The 18789-nt window shown below is 45.1% G+C and overlaps 1 protein-coding gene across 2 annotated transcripts in view; it reads right to left on the bottom strand.

Moving 5' to 3' along the window:
• Brms1 (breast cancer metastasis-suppressor 1-like protein) overlaps positions 1 to 18789 on the bottom strand; it is a 66386-nt gene that overhangs the window by 41765 nt on the left and 5832 nt on the right. For both annotated transcript variants that reach the window (XM_068379720.1, XM_068379727.1), the window contains exon 2: positions 3418 to 3508. In XM_068379720.1, coding sequence (XP_068235821.1) covers positions 3418 to 3508 — 91 coding nt within the window. The remainder of the gene's footprint in view (positions 1 to 3417; positions 3509 to 18789) is intronic.

Below are 18789 nucleotides of genomic sequence, written 5' to 3'. Positions count from 1 at the left end.
TGTACGCAGGGTATCTTGTACTTTGAATTGGGTTGTGATTGGTTCAAGCGCTGATAGATGACGAATCAGAACCCAAGTTTTGTAATCTAGCCTCTGATTGGTGTTTTGACCGCTTCTCCAACCCGCAGCATCTCTTTCCGCGGTCACTTTGTCTCCCGCTGTATCGCTGTGTTGACGTTGTTAATTGTGAACTTTAATCTGTGCTGTGCGTGACTGTTTTAAGTTGAACTTTTTGTTGAACTTTCTGTTAAACCCTACTGTACAATGCCTCCCAAGCCTTCTGCTTCTACTAAGGCTGGTAGTGAGCCTAAACAGCACCGAAAGATGATGACGATTGCTGAGAAGGTGACGCTTCTCGATACTATGTTAAAAGACAGTAGAAGTTACGCGGCCGCAGACCTCGAAGACCTGACGAAATCGGGCAGTGAAGACAGTGAAACACAGGAAGAGATCCAAGAAAATGTCGAAGAAACGGTCTTAACATTAGAACGGCTTGCCAAGCTCTGCAAGCTTGCGAATGAGGTGAAAGAAATGTCGCAAGAGTGGGACGAGGATATGGTTCGTTCTGTACAATTCTGCACCAAGATCGATGAACACATGGCTCCCTACAGGATGCTCTTGCGAAAAAAGAAGCAGCGGCAGCAACTTCCGATCACAATGCCCTCAGAAGAAATTGAAGAAGTGTCTCAGGAAGAAGTTGAAGAGGTGTCCCAGGAAAAGACACCTCCGTCTGAAGAGACGTAAAATACTATTATTGGCTGCACAGTAGAAGACATCATCAGCTTCATCATCATCATTTCTACTGTGCAGCAAATTCATCGCCATCATCATTCAAGTTTTTCTTGAACTTCTTTCGTGGTGAGTACAGTAACAATCTTTATTTTTTACTTTAATATTCTAACATTTTAATATTTGTGCCTGTTTTATAGTTTAGTACTGTATGCATTAAGTTAAAGGGAAGGTTTTAAAAGTCTGAAGAGTATACATATTGTAACCTATCATATTTTTTTTGTTTAAAATTTACATTTACGTACGTAAAAACAATATCTCTCTCTCTCTCTCTCTCTCTCTCTCCTCTCTCTCTCTCTCTCTCTCTCTCTCTCTCTCTCTCTCTCTCTCCTCTCTCTCTCTCTCTCTCGTAAATTGTTTTCCTGCTTTGCTACGTACAGTATGTACTGTATGATTTTATATAGATACGGTAAATAATATTTGTAATAACATATTTTGTAAATGCTTTTACTGTAAATATCATTATTTATCACTTTCATCATGCGCGTTAAATGCCTTCTTTGTTCTGAGCGTGGTTATTTAATGAGCGTACTTTATGACGCCGTCGTTTCAGGCGGCGTCATAAAGAAAAACATTTCATTTGGAAGTCCTAAGAAAAATTAAGTAAAACATTGGTAATAAACAAAATCAACATACTGTATACATCAATATAATCGATGCAAAAACTAACCTATACATATATGTGTACACTAAATGAGTTTGTTTCTTCATTATGATCAGAGATAAACGTAAACAAAACATTGGTTGCCATTTTTTATCGTGCTTTTTAGCGTGTTTAGGAAACGCATGATATAAAATCGCCTTTAATATTTGTGCCTGTTTTAGTTTAGGGTACTGTAGTACATGCATTAAGTGTTCTGTACATTAAAGGGTAGTTTGTTAACAGTACTACGTACAAGGGAAGGTTTTAAAAGTCCGAATATACATGTTAAATAAATAGGTAAATATGGTGTCAATACTTCGCGGATTTTCACCTATCGCGGCCGGGTTTGGAACCTATCTACCGCGATAAACGAGGGTTCACTGTGGTTCAAAAAAGGTGCCTCATGAGAAGAGTGCATCGAGGATGGAGAAGGATGACAAGTTTCTCACCGACGGACCTCCGGAGAGGAATGTTCTGCAGACTCCTCCTGAGGGGGGAATCTGCATCAGCTCAAAAGCTCTCTCTCCCATGGAAGAGACTTGTTTGCCTGAGGGTGAACCATGCTCAAGAATAGCTTCTGCTTCTGGCCTTGGAGGAGAAGCAAGAGTGTACTTGAGCTGCCGTAGCCCTTTGGCAGCTCTCTCTCGCAAATGAGAAATGTATTCCCCTGAAGGTTAAACACTGGGAGAGTGAGCTGCCATCACCCCTGGTGGATCAGCAACACCCTCAAAGTTAGTCACCAGAGACCAGAAGTCAGACTGATGGGCTGCGCACCTGCGCTCACCAGAAGGAAGAACCTTCGCAGAGGAAGGAGACGAAAGCTTACTCTCTGCCTTCCTCTGAAGTAGGTAAAAAAGAACCTCCTTCGAGGGGAGGCCACCACCCGCCCAGTGATGGCCAAAAAGAAAGCAACTCGGACTTAGCTTGCCCCCAGTGGGAAGGGGCGGGACCGACTCCCTAGGGAAGTCGTCACCGTTCCCTGTACCGCAGGGTTGACCTGGAGTAACTAGGGCTGTGTTGTTACTCGGCAGTTCTTCAGAAAGAACCGGCAGAGGAGCAGCTTCAGGAAGAGATTTGGGGTAGAAGTAGAAGACCGGTATTTTTTCAACTTAAGAGGAAGACCTGAAGGTGATGAACACGCTTGGACTTCTTCCGTCGCCCGAACCCTCTCCCACTGGGAGGCAGACCACTCCCTACACTCTATACAAGTTTCATCCCTTGAACACCGGCAGCTCCGACAGGTCAGGCACAGCAGGTGGGTCCGTCTCAAGGCCGGACATAAAGGTAACGCAAGCGTGGCCTTCGGGACCTGGACAAGTACGCATGGGACAAGTCACTCACACGCACACACAATCTGAAAAGACAAAGAAAAAGCAATTATCAAAAGCCAGTTAAAACGGGAGAGTGCAGGCCAGTACATCTGTCTTTAAGGAGCCAAGATATCAAAGTGGTTACTCAACCCAGGTGTGAGTGAGCAGGGTAACCGGGCTAACCCACCCCCACCTGCTAATCATGGCTAGTTCAGCTTCGCCGAAAACCATATACCCAATATACTGTAAATAGTGGAAGGTTTGTATTTGCACTGGAACAAACCTAAGTTAGGAACACCAAATATGTATAACTTGTTGGCTGAAGTTAAAGTGGGGTCTTGGTGTCCTGGTAAGTGGTGGGGCCTCCCGCCATAAGCCAGTAACTACCAACACCTTATTATAAATCCTAAAAGTCAAGTTCTAACAAAGCTGATATCATACACCTATTAAAGGACGAGAGTTTGTATTCATGTAGGAGCAAATGAAATCTTATTATATGTAAGATCACAATGAATGATTCAAGAGAAGATATTCTGTAATTGCTTAGTGCTCAAGGAGTCTTATTGAAATGTTTGTCACTAATATTTGAAAATACAAAATTACACAAATATTGCATAGAGTGGTAGCTATATCAGAACAAGAAATGAAGACATTTGGGAAAAAAATTCTACTCACTGTTCTCTAAGGAGAGAAAACTGCCGCTCAAGGTCTGACAGATCAGCCAAGTATTCACCTCGTCTTCTGTCACATTCTTCTTCGTCTAATTCTGAAAGAGTAAAAACTTATGAACATACATGCACTATATAGTATACTGTACCTAAATACAAATATAACACGGTAAATGAAGGAAATCCAGATTATAAAATTTATATGAATCATTACAAAGGCTTTATACTACCCTCAATACAGTAAACTACATTTGTCCAGTATATATCATCTCAACTTTGTTAAAGTACTGTAAAATGACATACAGTATTTGTAAGTAATTTGTATTTTTCTTAACTATACAAATCTTGGGCTCTTTACTATCTGTCCAACTTTCTGGAAAATAAGCCATAAACTTTCAAGTGAGGTACTGTATAACAACCTGCCACTAGTTAGCGGTGAAGTATACCAGCCACTCCGCTCACACACTCACCAAGTGTATCACGTCACTTTTTGATTGCATGCAGAATTTACAGGGGGAAAGGTGTTGGAGAGCCAAGTATGAGTAAAAAGCTCAAGGAACCTAACCATCCGTGAGTTAGCGGATGGGGGTGGGGTAGACAGGCTACCCAGCTCACTCACACCTCTCGGCTGAGTAACCGCTTTGCTTTCTGGCAGGACTTCTCGGAGGACAAGGTGGCGGGCCAATTAATATAAATAGCTCCAGGTTTGTATGCAAGGAAAAATACAAATTACTTACAAACTTGTCATTTGTTCCAGCGTAAGTACAAACCCTCCACTATTTAAAGGAGTAACTCACTATTAGGAGGGAGGAAGTCCTCACCAACTGGCCTTGGTCATGACCCGGGGTTCTCTCTATTTCGATCTGCGATCGATTGTATATGGAATCCTACCCTAGCTAAATCTAGTGCCGATATAAGGTAATGCACTGGAAGCAGCCTACAGAAGCTTCTGTGTGAGTGAAAGTATCAGTGTGGCTTGTCTTTAACATAGGAACTCAGGTACATGACCTAGAGGTATTGGGGACGTAACAAACTATCATTTCTATACCTGGGAAGCACAAGGGAAATGAGTCTTACCTGCAGTGAGGTGAGGTGAGGTTAGCTGTGCTGAGACTTATGGTGCTGCTTCCCCCAGGGGGAAGATGAAAGGAAAAAAAGGAGCCAGTCATTCTTACTTATTCACCCTAGACTAACACGGGTAACCTCAGCCCTCTGCTACTTGTCCATCAAGGAGATTGAGGCGTTTAGACCACTTGTTGTGTGGCAGCCACAGGACCAATGGAAAGGGTCTCCATGTTCCTGTGGGTGGCGAAGGTAGGTTGACGCTTCCACACACCAGCTTGCAGTACCTGCGCTACAAAGTAGTTCTTGAATGGCAGGGACGTTACAATGCCCCTGACATCATGAGCTTTAGATTGTTTGAGAGGAGGAGGGTCTGGATTGAGTGCTTTCTCAATCACCTTCCGAATCCATAAAAAATTGTGTTTTTCATGACCCTCCTCTTGACCTTTCTCGTGCTAACGAAAAGTACTTGCACACGGGCGCAAGCTGCTGCCATCTTTTCAAGTAACACCTTAGACTAATTACTGGACAAAGAACCAGTTGGTCTGGATCTTCGGTTACAGAACAAACTCTCTCTATCCGAAATGGGCCGCACCTACCAGCACACCCGGATTTAGTGTCTTAGCAATGAACTCGGGGACGTAGCTGAGAATTACTTCACCCCATCTCCTAGATTGGGAGATGTCCGAAGATAGACCATGTGGTTCGCTCACTCTTTTGGCGGAGGCTAAAGCGTGTAGGAATACCATCTTCCATGTGAGGTGGCGATCTGAAGCCTGGCATAATGGTTTGTAAGGGGAGACCTTAACAAACTGAAGGACCTAAACCATGTTCCAGCTGGGGACAAGTAACCTCATAACTATATATCAGTACGGAAAGTTCCAACAAGGAGGAAATACTGTATCTATTCCTTTCAGTTTAAATTCAAGACTCAAAGCTGAGCAGTAGCCTTGACTGACGAAACCGAGAGAAGCATTTCTTCCCGAAGGTGCACAAGGAATTCCGCTGTAGTTGGACAAGAGGCATTGAGGGGAGGGATACCACTTCTACAACACCAACCACAGAAAACTGACCACTTTGCCCGGTAGATTGACTCTGTAGATTGTCTGAGGTATCCAGCTTTTCTTTCCGCAACTTGTGAAAAGCCTCTGTGTGTGAAAAGGGGCTGGACACTCTCCAGAAGAGAAGTCGAAGCAAAACTAAGGCTCTGTAGTAAATGTTGGCATGAGGCTGTTTGAGCAGATAGTGTCGTAGAGGGAGGTCCTTGTGGGATCTCCGTGAGGAGTGGCAGGCAGTCTGGAAACCACTCTGCATGATGCCATAGTGGAGCTATCAAGAGTCCTTCGTAGGTTGCTGCTTACTTAGGCCTGGTTGAGGACTTTTCTCATCAGACAAAAAGGGGGAAAATGCGTACACGTCCAGATTTACCTACCGTTGTTGGGAAGCATCTTGCCAAAGAACTTGGGGATCCAGGACTGGGGAGCAGTAACGGAAGCATGAAGTTCAGGGCTGTTGTGAACAGATCCACAATCAGGAACCCCACAAAGTCAAGACTTTGTTGGCTACTAGAGGATTCAAAGACCACTCAGAGCCCACTATCTGAGTCGCTCAGCTCAGATTGTCTGCCAGCACATTCTGTTTGCCTGGAATGAAGCGAGCCAATAGGGTTACCGAGTTGTCTTCTGCCCATCAGAGTATCTCTACTGCTAGATGGCACAGCTGCTGCAGAAAGGTACCGCCTTGCTTGTTTAGGTAAGCAACTACTGTGGTATTGTCGCTCATTAATACCACAGATTACCCAGCCAGAAACTGGTGGAACTGTTGGAGGGCAAGAAAGGGTGCCCTCATCTCCAAGAGATTTATGTGATGATAACTTTCTGATTCGGGCCATTGGCCAGAGATGATGTGGAGCAGCAAGTGCCCCCCCCCCCCCCCCCCTCTTCTTTTGGTGCATCTGAAAACAGCATCAACTTCGGGAGAGGAACGAGAAGATTGACCCCTTTGCAGAGGTTTGGGTCTGCCATCCACCATCTGAGGTCCGAAACTTCCTCTTGTCAAATGCGGATTAGACCATCCCTGGAATCGGTGGACTGATTCCATTGGGATTTCAGACACCACTGGAGGGATCTCATCCTGAGGCGACTGTTGGAAACTGATCAGGCCAGAGGAGAGGTGGCCGAACAGGCAAAACAAGCTCGGGCTGGGAGCTCTTTTCGCCTGAGAAAGGTCTGTGCTACCTCCCTCAGCCTCTGGATCCTTTCGTCTGATGGGAAAGCTTTGTGCCTTATGGTGTCTATTCGCATGCCCAGGTATAAAAGTTCTTGAGAGGGAAACAGCTGAGACTTCTCAAGGTTTACCATGATCCCCAGATCTTAGCAAAACCTCAGAAGCTCGTCTCGGTGGCGAAGAAGGGTCATCTCCGAGTCTGCAAGAATCAGGCAGTTGTTTAAGTATCTTAGGAGACAGATGCCGACTCTGTGAACCCAAGATGACACTAAGGCGAACACTCTCATAAAGGCCTGAGGTTCTATGGATAGACAGAAACAGCACCTTGAACTGGTAATGCTTCTGGTCTAGCATGAATCTTAGATACTTCCTAGAAGACGAATGGATTGGGATCTGTAAGTATGCATCCTCCAGATCTAGAGTCCATGAAATCCTGTGGTCTTATTGCTTGTTTGACCGTGTTGGCTGTCTCCATTTTGAATGAGGTCTGTTTGATAAACCTGTTCAGAGCTGAGAGATCGATGACAGGTCTCCAGCCTCCAGACTCCTTTTTCACAAGAAAGTGACGACACACGGTGGCGAGCTGGTGTCGTTCTTTTAAGGTAACTCCACAGACTCCAGACTGGGTAAAATCCCAGTTGATGGGTCTTCGGTTACCGAACGAAGACTATTTATCCGAAATGGGCTACACCTAGGGTACAGCACACTCGGATTTTTTTGAGTCTTGGCAATCAAATCAGGGACGCCGCTAGAGTAAGAGACATCAGAAAATGGATCATACCACACACTAACTCTCTTGGTCAAAGCCCAAGTGAGTAGAAAGGGCCATCTTCCATGTAAGGAAGACATCTGCTGCCTGGCATAAAGGTTCGTAGAGAGGGGCCTTCACAGACTGAAGGACATAAACTATTATTTCTATACCTAGGAAGCACAAGGGAAATGAGTCTTACCTGCAGTGAGGTGAGGTGAGGTTAGCTGTGTTGAGACTTGTGGTGCTGCTTCCCCCAGGGGGAAGGTGAAAGGAAGAAAGGAGCCAGTCATTCTTACTTATTCACCCTAGACTAACACGGGTAACCTCAGCCCTCTGCTACTTGTCCACCAAGGAGCTTGAGGCGTTTAGACCACTTGTTGTGCGGCAGCCACAGGACCAATGGAAAGGGTCTCCATGTTCCTGAGGGTTAAGTCATTGCAGGTAGTGAGTGGTGAAGGTAGTTTGACGCTTCCACACACCAGCTTGCAGTACCAGCGCTACAAAGTAGTTCTTCTTGAATGGCAGGGACGTAACAATGCCCCTGACATCATGAGCTTTAGGTTGTTTGAAAGGAGGAGGATCTGGATTGAGTGCTTTCTCAATCACCTTCCGAATCCATGAGGAAATGGTGTTTTCATGACCCTCCTCTTGACCTTTCTCGTGCTAACGAAAAGTGCTTGCACACGGGGGCAAGCTGCTGCCATTCTTTTCAAGTAACACCTCAGACTAATTACTGGACAAAGAACTCCGTCGGGAGCTGCAGAAGGTTTGGGAACCATTCTGTGGGATGCCATAGCGAAGCTATTGGAGTCATTGATAAGATCTTGCTTATCCTGACTTGGCTGAGGACTTTCTCATCAGACCGAATGGGGGAAAAAAGCACACCTCTACAGTAGGCTGCCCCACCGATCTTGGAGTACATCTTGTTCGAGGGCCTGGTGTTCCGGGACTGGGGAACGGTCGAGCGGGAGCCTGAAGTTCAGGGGCGTTGCTAGCATGACCACAGTCGGGGACCTCACAAAGTTAAGACTTTGTTGGATACAAGATGATTCAAAGACACTAGGAGCCCACTATCTGAGTGGCCCTGTTCAGATTATCTGCAAGTACATTCCTGTACCAGGAATAACGCGAGCGAATGGGGGCACCTAGTTATCCTCCATCCATCTGAGGCTTCTTACTGCTAGATGGTTCTCTAAGAGAAGTGAATGCTGGTACCTTTCTGAATCAGGCCAATGGACGAGGATGGAATGGTGCAGCATATGCCGGTCCCCCTCTTCTGATGCATTAAAGAGCATCAGATCCAGAGGTGAGACGAGAAGATAGGTCTCTTTGCCGAGGTTCTCGTCTGCCACCCACCATCTGCAGTCCGTCCAGGGGGGGGGGGGATTGCATACCAATAAACACATTTCGAGGTGATGTCCAGACATGCAACTATTTGCATGTTTAACCTATCCTCCCTCCAACTGCCACCAATCTAGTGTGGTTGGCCGAATAAGACCAATACCCAACGGTTAACCAGTTAATTAGTACAGCTTATGTTATAAGGGCGAATCTCCATAGAGATCGCCTTCCAGATAGGAGACTGTAAGATAATTACCGAACGCATCCAACCTACCCCAAGAAGAAATTGAGATGTATCTTCAATCTATTGTTGGATGGGTGATAAGCATAAGTCTACTACGGAGTAGTAACACCGAACTGTGAGCATGACAAGCATACATGCGTAGCTCGACTTTTAAGTCGTGTCCGGAACTCAGTTGGAGAATGTTGAAAACGTTCGTAACGGATATTTCTCCTTCTTCGGACGAAAACGTTTGTACTTCTCCGTCTCCGATTAGTAAACTAGCATAAATATTGAATGTTCCCTACTAGGAAACAGATATGCTTATGAGAAGTTTCCAGGCAAATTCATTGTAGGAGACTAAGACTTCCAATAGGGAGAAAGGAAAAAATGCATATAGGAAGGCAGAACGTAAATGCCGTATGTCTGGTTACAGGAAAGTAGCCAAGTAATGAACTGAATAACCTGGTTTCAGTAAAGGATATAGCTATACATCTTCCGTTCTAATTGCAAGATGTATACAGCTCTTATTGGCAGAAAGATCGCTTGCACGCATATGTACTTGCCCGTCTGCGATAGTGCATGCGTAATCTCTGCCTTCAAGAAATTTTGCAATGAATCTGGTTGCAGGAATAATGTATGTGCGCCAAATCGCATCATTATTGCCCAAGGAATTTTTTATCGTTGAATAGCTGTAATAATTTTTTGAACGAGAGCGCACGTTCTCAAACAAAATATACAGTTATAAAAGCGATCATTTCTCCTTTGGTTTGCCACTCCTCTTTATGGGAGGAGATAGCCAGTGTTCATACACAGACAAGGATGCCTGATTCACCGTGGACGGGATTTGAAACGCTCGTAAACGGAATGAAAAGCTGCCCACGATGTTGCTCATTTTAAAACATAAGCTAACACTCCTCCTTCAGGACTAATTATTTGAGACAATAACCCTGTAAGGGTAGAATAGAAGGTCTCAGAAGTCTATCTTGTAAAACGGTAAGTCGTTGTACCCAAGGTACAATAACGGGAATGGCTGACTCAATCAAATGGTAGAACCCTAGTGTATGACAATAAACTCACAGTTTTGTCTTGGATAGAGAGCATGCTTCGGGAAGGCTTACGGTCTTTATGAAGTTTTAACAATGCCCGATGAAGTTCTGTAAAACTTCTCAGGAACGTGAGTCTCCCGAAAAGGGTGAAGTCTCGTATGTGTGGGTTTGCCTCAAGAAGACCAGACATAATTCCCATCGACCGTTTACCCGAAGGAGTTGCCATCGAATGCTCTCTCGCTAGTGAGAAAACTACCGTTTAATTCAGGCAGGCCTGCCAGGGGAAATGAACTGGAATGTAAAGAATTTTTCATTTCCCGCTAATTTTTGCTAACCCAACCACTCGAAGTGGGAGGGTGGAGGGAAGATGACGGTGGTTCGTTCGAAAATGAAAGGATCGGTGCTGGCGAGACTAGCCTAGCTGACATAGTAATCAGCTGGGAGTGTAGAGTGACGAATTAAGTCACGCTTTTGGAAGATCCATCCCGTAGGAAGGGGGGGGGGTCGACCATAGTTTTCAGAAAAAAATCTGGATACCAGAAACAGAGAGATTCGGCGCGACGAGAACCTAGGGGTTCAGAATCTATTTCGAGAATTCCTTTCTGAACATAAATAAGGACTCGTTGCCGATATCTAGTAAAGTTCGAGATCTAGGTGTATTTCTAGACTGTAACCTGTCTCTAAATGCCCAAACAAATAATGTAATAAAAACTGCTGGTTATCATCTGAGAAATATTGAGTTTATAAAAAAAAAGTACCTGGCAAAAATTCTGTAAAGAAACTTGTGATAAACTTAAGAAATTACAAAACATAATAAACAGAGGAGCAAGACTGATAAAAGGTGTCCCACCTAGAGAAAGGATCACCCCTATACTAATTGATTAACACTGGCTGCCGATTAAAGCGAAAATTGAATTTAAAATCTGTACAAAAACCCACCAAGTTATCAGAACTGGTCGTCCAATATACTTAGGAGAATTGCTAAATATTGCGCAGCCAACAAATCGTGTCGACACGAGAATAGTTACAGATGGCTTCAAACTGTTGAAACCTAGATATATGTCTACTTTAGGCTCTAGAGCCTTTAAATATGCAGCCCCGAGACTATATAATAAGCTCCCACGAAACATTCGAATGATTGAAGACATTAAGGCTTTCAAGAGGAAACTGAAGATTCTTATTTAAAAAATCTTACAGCAGTGACGATTTAACAGTATATGAACAAAACAGGATCTGAAACGATAAATACTCTGAATGAACAAGGTAAAACGACAGCGGAAGTCCTGTAGAGAGTGGGGTTCTCCTGCTGTATGGGACTGGAAAAGCAGCCATCAAAGAAAGAAAAGAAAGTAAGACCCTAAGGGATGTTGTGACGAGAAGCCACAAGAACTCTGTCACTGATTCCTGATGGAATCTTCAGGAACCCCAAGACCAGAACCCAAAGGAACTATGATATCATAGTTACCTGTAGGGAGACAGAAACCCCTAGGCAGCAGGCATCCCTCAGGGTTTTGGAACCTCGGCAGGTTTCTGAACCTTCTTACCTGTGGGAGGCTTCCTGCCCAGCAAGAGCGGCACAGGCCTACCCTTAGGGATAGGGCCTGGGTGTTGTCGTGTGGGCAACTGCTGTCTCTGAGGTGATTGAAAACATTAAGTGGGTTGCGCTAGCCTGAGGGCTCAACATAGCGCTAATCGCGCGCGCATAGAGTTAGTGTCATGCGCGTGAACACTCCGTGCGAAGAGTGTTCGAGTACTCTCTGTCATAAGAGTAAAACTCTTGATGATGATGGTCGCGCGCGTAGCGCTAATTGCGCGACGAGAGTCGGAAGACTCTCTGTCATAAGAGTAAAACTCTTGATGACGATGGTCGTGAGTATAGAGTTGGGCACGACGAGTCGGAAGACTCTCTGTCATAAGAGTAAAACTCTTGATGACAAAGGTCACGCGCGTAACGAGAGTCTGAAGACTGTCATAAAGTGAAACTCTTGATGACGATGGTCACAGACTCGGTCTTCTGGCCAGGTATCTCAAATGAAATTAGCACAGTAAGGGAAGAATGTGCCCAGTGTCATAGGATCACCAAATCAAATGCAATGCAACCACCAAGTAACATCAATCTACCAGATTACCCATTCCAGGTTTGTTGTGACTACTACTTTCACAACACTGAATACCTGGTCCTGGTGGACAGATACTCTAATTGGCCCATAGTATTCAGATCTCATTCAGGAGCAGATGGTCTGATAAAGCACTTACGAGAATCATTTGCTACATTTGGAATCCCAGAAGAGCTAACTTCAGATGGAGGACCCCAATTCAATCTGGCAAGACTCAAGAATACCTGTCATCTTGGGGTGTACATCATCGTCTAACCTCTGTCGTCAATCCCCATGCTAACTGCAGAGCTGAGGTTGCAGTGAAAACCATCAAGAAGATGCTCACTGACAACACAGGACCAGCTGGATCCTCAACACTAACAGATTCCAGAGAGCAATAATAATTTACCAGAACTCGGTAGACCTGGACACGAAGACCTCGCCAGCTAGGGGCCTATTTGGTAGACCTATCAGACACCCCATTTCCATCCCCTTAGGTAGATATTGCCATCACAACACATGGAAAAATACAAGAAGAACAGTGAAGTGGCCTTAGCAAAGAGCCACTCAGGAGAATGTGAGAAGTGGTCCTTAAATACCACACAACTGCCACCATTGAAAGTTGGGGATCATGTGTACTTACAGAACCTGGTAGGCAATCACCCCAGATGCTGGGACCAAATTGAAATGGTTATCGAGGTCCACCAGTTCCATCAATATGCTATTCGGGTCGATGGATTTGGTAGAGACACTATGAAATAGCCAACATCTTGATAGATTCCGACCATCCCAGCCTCAGCCTGATAGGATTGATCCCATATTTCACACACCTCCCAGAGCTGACTTCAACCAGCCCGCGAGCACCGCACCTATCTTGAGTGAAGTTGCAGAAGGTCCACCTGAGCCAAAAGCTGCACCAGCTCCAGTTGAAGTCCCATATACAGAGCCAAGGACTCCACAGCTCACAACCCCAGGGCCGACCGCTACAACTCCTATGCAGTTACCGGATCAACAGGAACCAGACATCACTCCATCGCGTCCATCCTCCCCAGAGTCCACAACTGTGCCACCAGTTAATAAGCTACCATTATCCCTGAGACGTCTTATGCTTTACAACAAACCAGGGGTTAGGGATATGGTGCCTTTAAGACAACATTCTAAGGATTGGTGTGAATGCTCACTTCAAGGTCTTCAATGAGTCACAATAATATCCCCCCCCCCTTGGAAGAAAGATGAGGTCTCTACATTAAGCGCATGGAAGTGCCATTGATGAATGGCCTTTAAGCCACACGTACAGTTTTTAATCAGGCTATGTGAACTGATCAAGTGCTCCAAAAACTATTGATGTTTTTATATTTTGGCAATCAGGCCTATTACAGAACTTTCACAAGTTGCTGTTTCCATCCCGTCAAGTTTTATACTTACCCTTCACAACTCCCCCCTGGGGAAAAGAGATAGATAGATGTCATTTACCTCAGTTATTTCATTGCTTATGTTTGTATCTTCTATTACTTGAGTTTGTATCTCCTGTGTTCCAGGTAACGCATCAGTCATCCTTTTGACTAAATAAAGTCATACAAGCTAGAGTGTCTTCTTTCTACCTTCCTTCGACAGAGGATCAACGAGACCAAGGGAAAGCTGAATCTGCTATAAATCAACGCCAGAGAAAGACCAACCTGCAGAGAAGGGAGGCACTGTTCTGCTATAGGAAGCGGCAGCGTACTTCGAACCTAGGGATTCTCCTGGGGTTAAACGGCCAACACTCCTACACGATCGACCCCCTGGGGAGATGGAGCTTCGGAAAGAGATCAAAGGGTTGAAGACGTATGAGGTTTCTTCGACTTTGAGGATGACTCGGAAGGAGAAGAATCCCTCTTCGACTTCGTGTTTCCCAGTCCAAATCTCTCCCACTGGGAGGAAGACCACTCCTGACACCCCTCACAGGTGTCATCCTGATTACAAGGTAGTCCTCTGCAGGACGGACACAACATAAGGGGTTTGGTCTCGACCAGATTTGCCCCCTTCAGGTCCAGGACATGTCCGCATGACGATCAGAAGAAGTAAGAATCTGACAAGAAGAGATGGAGAAAATAAAAGTGTTTGGGTGGTGGAGAGAGACGAACATCCACTCTCAATAGAGATAAATACAAAAGGACGACACAACACCTGTGTATAAGTGGGGTAGCTGGTACTACCCCTCTAGCCACCACTAAATAATGGTGGGTTAGTTACACCTCACTAAAAGTCTAATAAATAGTCTTCTAGCTTCGCCAAAAGAATATTACCTAATAAAGAGCGAAAGGGATTGTATTTAGTGTCGGAACAAGTTAAATTTATGAAGCTTGCAATCCCCTACATATAAAGGCAACAAGTTTGTACATTCTAGGCAACAAGTTTGTACATTCTATGTCATATTTTTTTAACTAGTTATCTTGTGTTTATCATGCATTTCTGACCAGGTTCAGGCATAGCCTTTGCAAAAGCACCTCTAATAATCTGGCATTTTGAGTTTATCTTTATTTCATTATATATTGTCTTTTCCTCCACATCAGGTTTAAAATATCTTTCTTCTTTCCTTTCTTATTTCACTAAATAAAAATTATTCTAATATTATTTTTGTCTTCTTCATAATGTTTGTTGTAGCTCGATCAATGTATTTCGTTTGCTACAAATATGTTATTTTTATTAGTAAAATAAATTTTTGAATATACTTACCCGATAATCATGTAGCTGTCAACTCCGTTGCCCGACAGAATTCTATGGAGGGATACGCCAGCTATCACAATACTAGAAGGGGGTGTACTTACCAGCGCCACCTGTGGCCAGGTACTCAAGTACTTCTTGTTGACACCTCCTCAATTATTCCTCGGTCCACTGGTTCTCTATGGGGAGGAAGGGAGGGTCGATTAAATCATGATTATCGGGTAAGTATATTCAAAAATTTATTTTACTAATAAAAATAACATTTTTCAATATTAAACTTACCCGATAATCATGTAGCTGATTCACACCCAGGGGGGTGGGTGAAAAACCAGTGTACAAGACTAAAGGATACCTAAGTATCCCGTATTTCATATAATCAGTTATCCACAATAACAATGAAATAATAAGTACCTGGTAAGGAAGTCGACTTGAACCGTTACTCTGCCTTTAATAAGATCGTCTTCCTTACTGAGCGCAGCGTTCCTCTTGGGAGGCTGAATCAACTCAAAGGTGCTAAAGTATACAGGGCTGCAACCCATACTAAAGGACCTCATCACAACCTTTAACCTCGGCGCTTCTCAAGAAAGAATTGACCACCCGCCAAATCAACAAGGATGTGGAAGGCTTCTTAGCCGACCGTACAACCCATAAAAAGTATTCAAGAGAAAGGTTAAAAGGTTATGGGATTATGGGAATGTAGTGGCTGAGCCCTCGCCTACTACTGCATTCGTTGCTACGAATGGTCCCAGGGTGTAGCAGTACTCGTAAAGAGACTGGACATCTTTGAGATAGAATGATGCGAACACTGACTTGCTTCTCCAATAGGTTGCATCCATAACACTCTGCAGAGAATGGTTCTGTTTGAAGGCCACTGAAGTAGCCACAGCTCCCACTTCATGTGTCCTTACCTTCAGCAAAGCAAGGTCTTCTTCCTTCAGATGAGAATGTGTTTCTCTAATCAGAAGCCTGAATAGTAAGAAACTGAGTTCTTAGAACTTGGAAAAGAAGGTTTCTTGATAGCACACTATAAGGCTTCTGATTGTCCTTGTAAAGGTTAAGACCTTTTTAGATAGTACCTAAGAGCTCTAACTGGGCAAAGTACTCTCTTCAGATCATTCCCCACCAAGTTGGACAGGCTTGGGATCTCGAACGACTTAGGCCAAGGACGTGAAGGAAGCTCGTTTAGCAAAAAAACCGAGCTGCAAGGAACATGTAGCCGTTTCAGATGTGAAAACAATGATCCTGCTGAAGGCGTGGATCTCACTTACTCTTTTACCTGTTGTCAAGCACACGAGGAAAAGAGTTTTTAATGTGAGGTCCTAAAAAGAGGCTGATTGGAGAGGTTCAAATCTTGATGACATAAGGAACCTTAGGACCACGTCTAGATTCCAGCCTGGAGTGGACAACCGACGTTCCTTTGAGGTCTCAAAAGACCTAGGGAGGTCCTGTAGATCTTTGTTGGTGGAAAGATCCAAGCCTCTGTGGCGGAAAACCGCTGCCAACATACTTCTGTAACCCTTGATCGTAGGAGCTGAAAGGGATCTTACTTTCCTTAGATATAACAGGAAGTCAGCAATCTGGGTTACAGTGGTACTGGTTGAGGAAACTGCATTGGTCTTGTACCAGCTACGGAACACTTCCCCTTGAGACTGATAGATTCTGAGAGTGGATGTTCTCCTTGCTTTGGCAATCGCTCTGGCTGCCTCCTTCGAAAAGCCCCTAGCTCTTGAGAGTCTTTCGAAAGTCTGAAGGCAGTCAGACGAAGAGCGTGGAGGATTGGGTGTACCTTCTTTACGTGAGGTAGACTTAGAAGGTTCACTCCTAGAGGAAGAGTCCTGGGAATGTCGACCAGCCATTGCAGTACCTCTAAGAACCATTCTCTCGCGGACCAGAGCGGAGCCAACCAACGTCAGCCGTGTCCCTTTGTGAGAGGAGAACTTCTGAAGTACCCTGTTGACAATCTTGAACGGCGGGAATGCATACAGGTCGAGATGGAACCAATCCAGCAGAAAAGCATCCACGTGAACTGCTGCTGGGTCTGGAATCGGAGAACAATACAACAGGAGTCTCTAGGTAATCGAGGTAGTGAACAGATCTATGGTTGGCTGACCCCACAGGGCCCAAAGTCTGTTGCAAACATTCTTGAGAAGGGTCCACTCTGTGGGGATGACCTGACCCTTCCGTCTGAGGTGATCTGCCATGACATTCATACCGCCCTGAATGAACCTCGTTACCAGTTAGCTTTCGATCTTTAGACCAGATGAGTAGGTCCCTTGCGATCTAGAACAACTTCCACGAAAGAGTCCCTCCCTGCTTGAAGATGTAAGCCAGGGCTGTGGTGTTGTCAGAGTCCACCTCCACCACTTTGTTAAGCTGGAGGGACTTGAAGTTTATCAAGGCCAGAATAACCGCCAACAACTCCTTGCAATTGATGTGAAGTGTCCTTTGCTCCTGATTCCATGTTCCCGAGCATTCTTGTCCGTCCAAAGTCGCACCCCAGCCCGTGTCTGATGCGTCCGAGAGGAGACGGCGGTCGTGTTTCTGAACAGCCAAAGGCAGACTTCCTTGAGAAGAAAGCTGTTCTTACACCACGCGAGAGAAGACCTCCTCTCTTCGGAAACAGGAACTGAGACCGTCTCTAGCGTCATGTCCTTTATCCAGTGAGCAGCTAGATGATACTGAAGGGGGGGGGAGGTGGAGTCTCCCTAACACGATGAACAGGGCCAGCGATGAAAGTGTCCCTGTTAGACTCATCCACTACCTGACTGAGCATCGGTTCCTTCTCAGCATGCTCTGGATGCATTCTAGGGCTTGGAAGATCCTTGGGGCCGACGGAAAAGTCCGAAAAGCTCGACTCTGAAGATCCATACCCAAGGAGACAATGGTCTGGGATGGAACGAGCTGAGACTCCTCAAAATTGACCAGGAGGCCCAGTTCCTTGGTCAGATCCATAGTCCATCTGAAAATCTCCAGACAGCGACGACTTGTGGGAGCTCTTAAAAGCCAGTCGTCTGACGGAGCCGGACACAAGATCATGGTACTGCTGCACAGTCTGTGAACTGTCAATCATGGGCAAGCGAGGAAGTACAGTGACAACCCGAATCTGTCTAGACTGTCTGGGTCGTACAGACAACTCCTTATCGGGTTGCTGAGGTTGCCGCACTGCGTCACAACAAGTCACTTCTGTTGGTTGTTGAACGTCTTCCCCGTGACACATTGACTCCGTAAACAAAAAATCCTCTAACAAGGACTAAGCTTGGACTGCATGTCTTGCAACACAGCTCAAGGTCTATGGGAGCAGGTGTGGTAACAGACGGGATTAGCGACTGAAGTGGAACCATTACCTTCCCTGGAAGCATGTTATGCTTAAATAAAAGTCCATAAGAGGCTATGCAGCTAAAGGCTCCCTCCAAATGACAGAGTCCTCAAGGGAATATCAGAAGGAGGGAGAAAAGAACTTTCTCATCTACAGGGACCATATCCTAGAAAAGCTAAGTTCTCTCAGTGAGGGTTCACTGGTGCAAAAGCAGCAGACTAGAAGGCAACGTTATGAAACTGCTTGACAGTCTAGTGAGTTGGCAACAACCAAAGATGTGTGACTGAGAAGCATGCGGTAAGGTATGCAGAGCATGTTGTATGCAGAGTATGCTGTATGCAGAGCATGCTGTATGTAGAGCATGTTGTATGCAGAGCATGCTGAATGCAGAGCATGCTGTATGCAGAGCATGTTGTATGCAGAGCATGCTGAATGCAGAGCATGCTGTATGCAGAGCATGTTGTATGCAGAGCATGCTGTATGCAGAGCATGCTGTATGTAGAGCATGTTGAATGCAGAGCATGCTGAATGCAGAGCATGCTGTATGCAGAGCATGTAGTATGCAGAGCATGCTGTAAGCAGAGCATGCTGTATGTAGAGCATGCTGTGAGGTAA

The sequence above is a fragment of the Palaemon carinicauda genome, chromosome 1 (assembly GCF_036898095.1).
Source record: "Palaemon carinicauda isolate YSFRI2023 chromosome 1, ASM3689809v2, whole genome shotgun sequence".
Lineage (NCBI taxonomy): Eukaryota > Metazoa > Arthropoda > Malacostraca > Decapoda > Palaemonidae > Palaemon > Palaemon carinicauda.
This window is presented reverse-complemented; position numbering and strand designations above follow the sequence as displayed.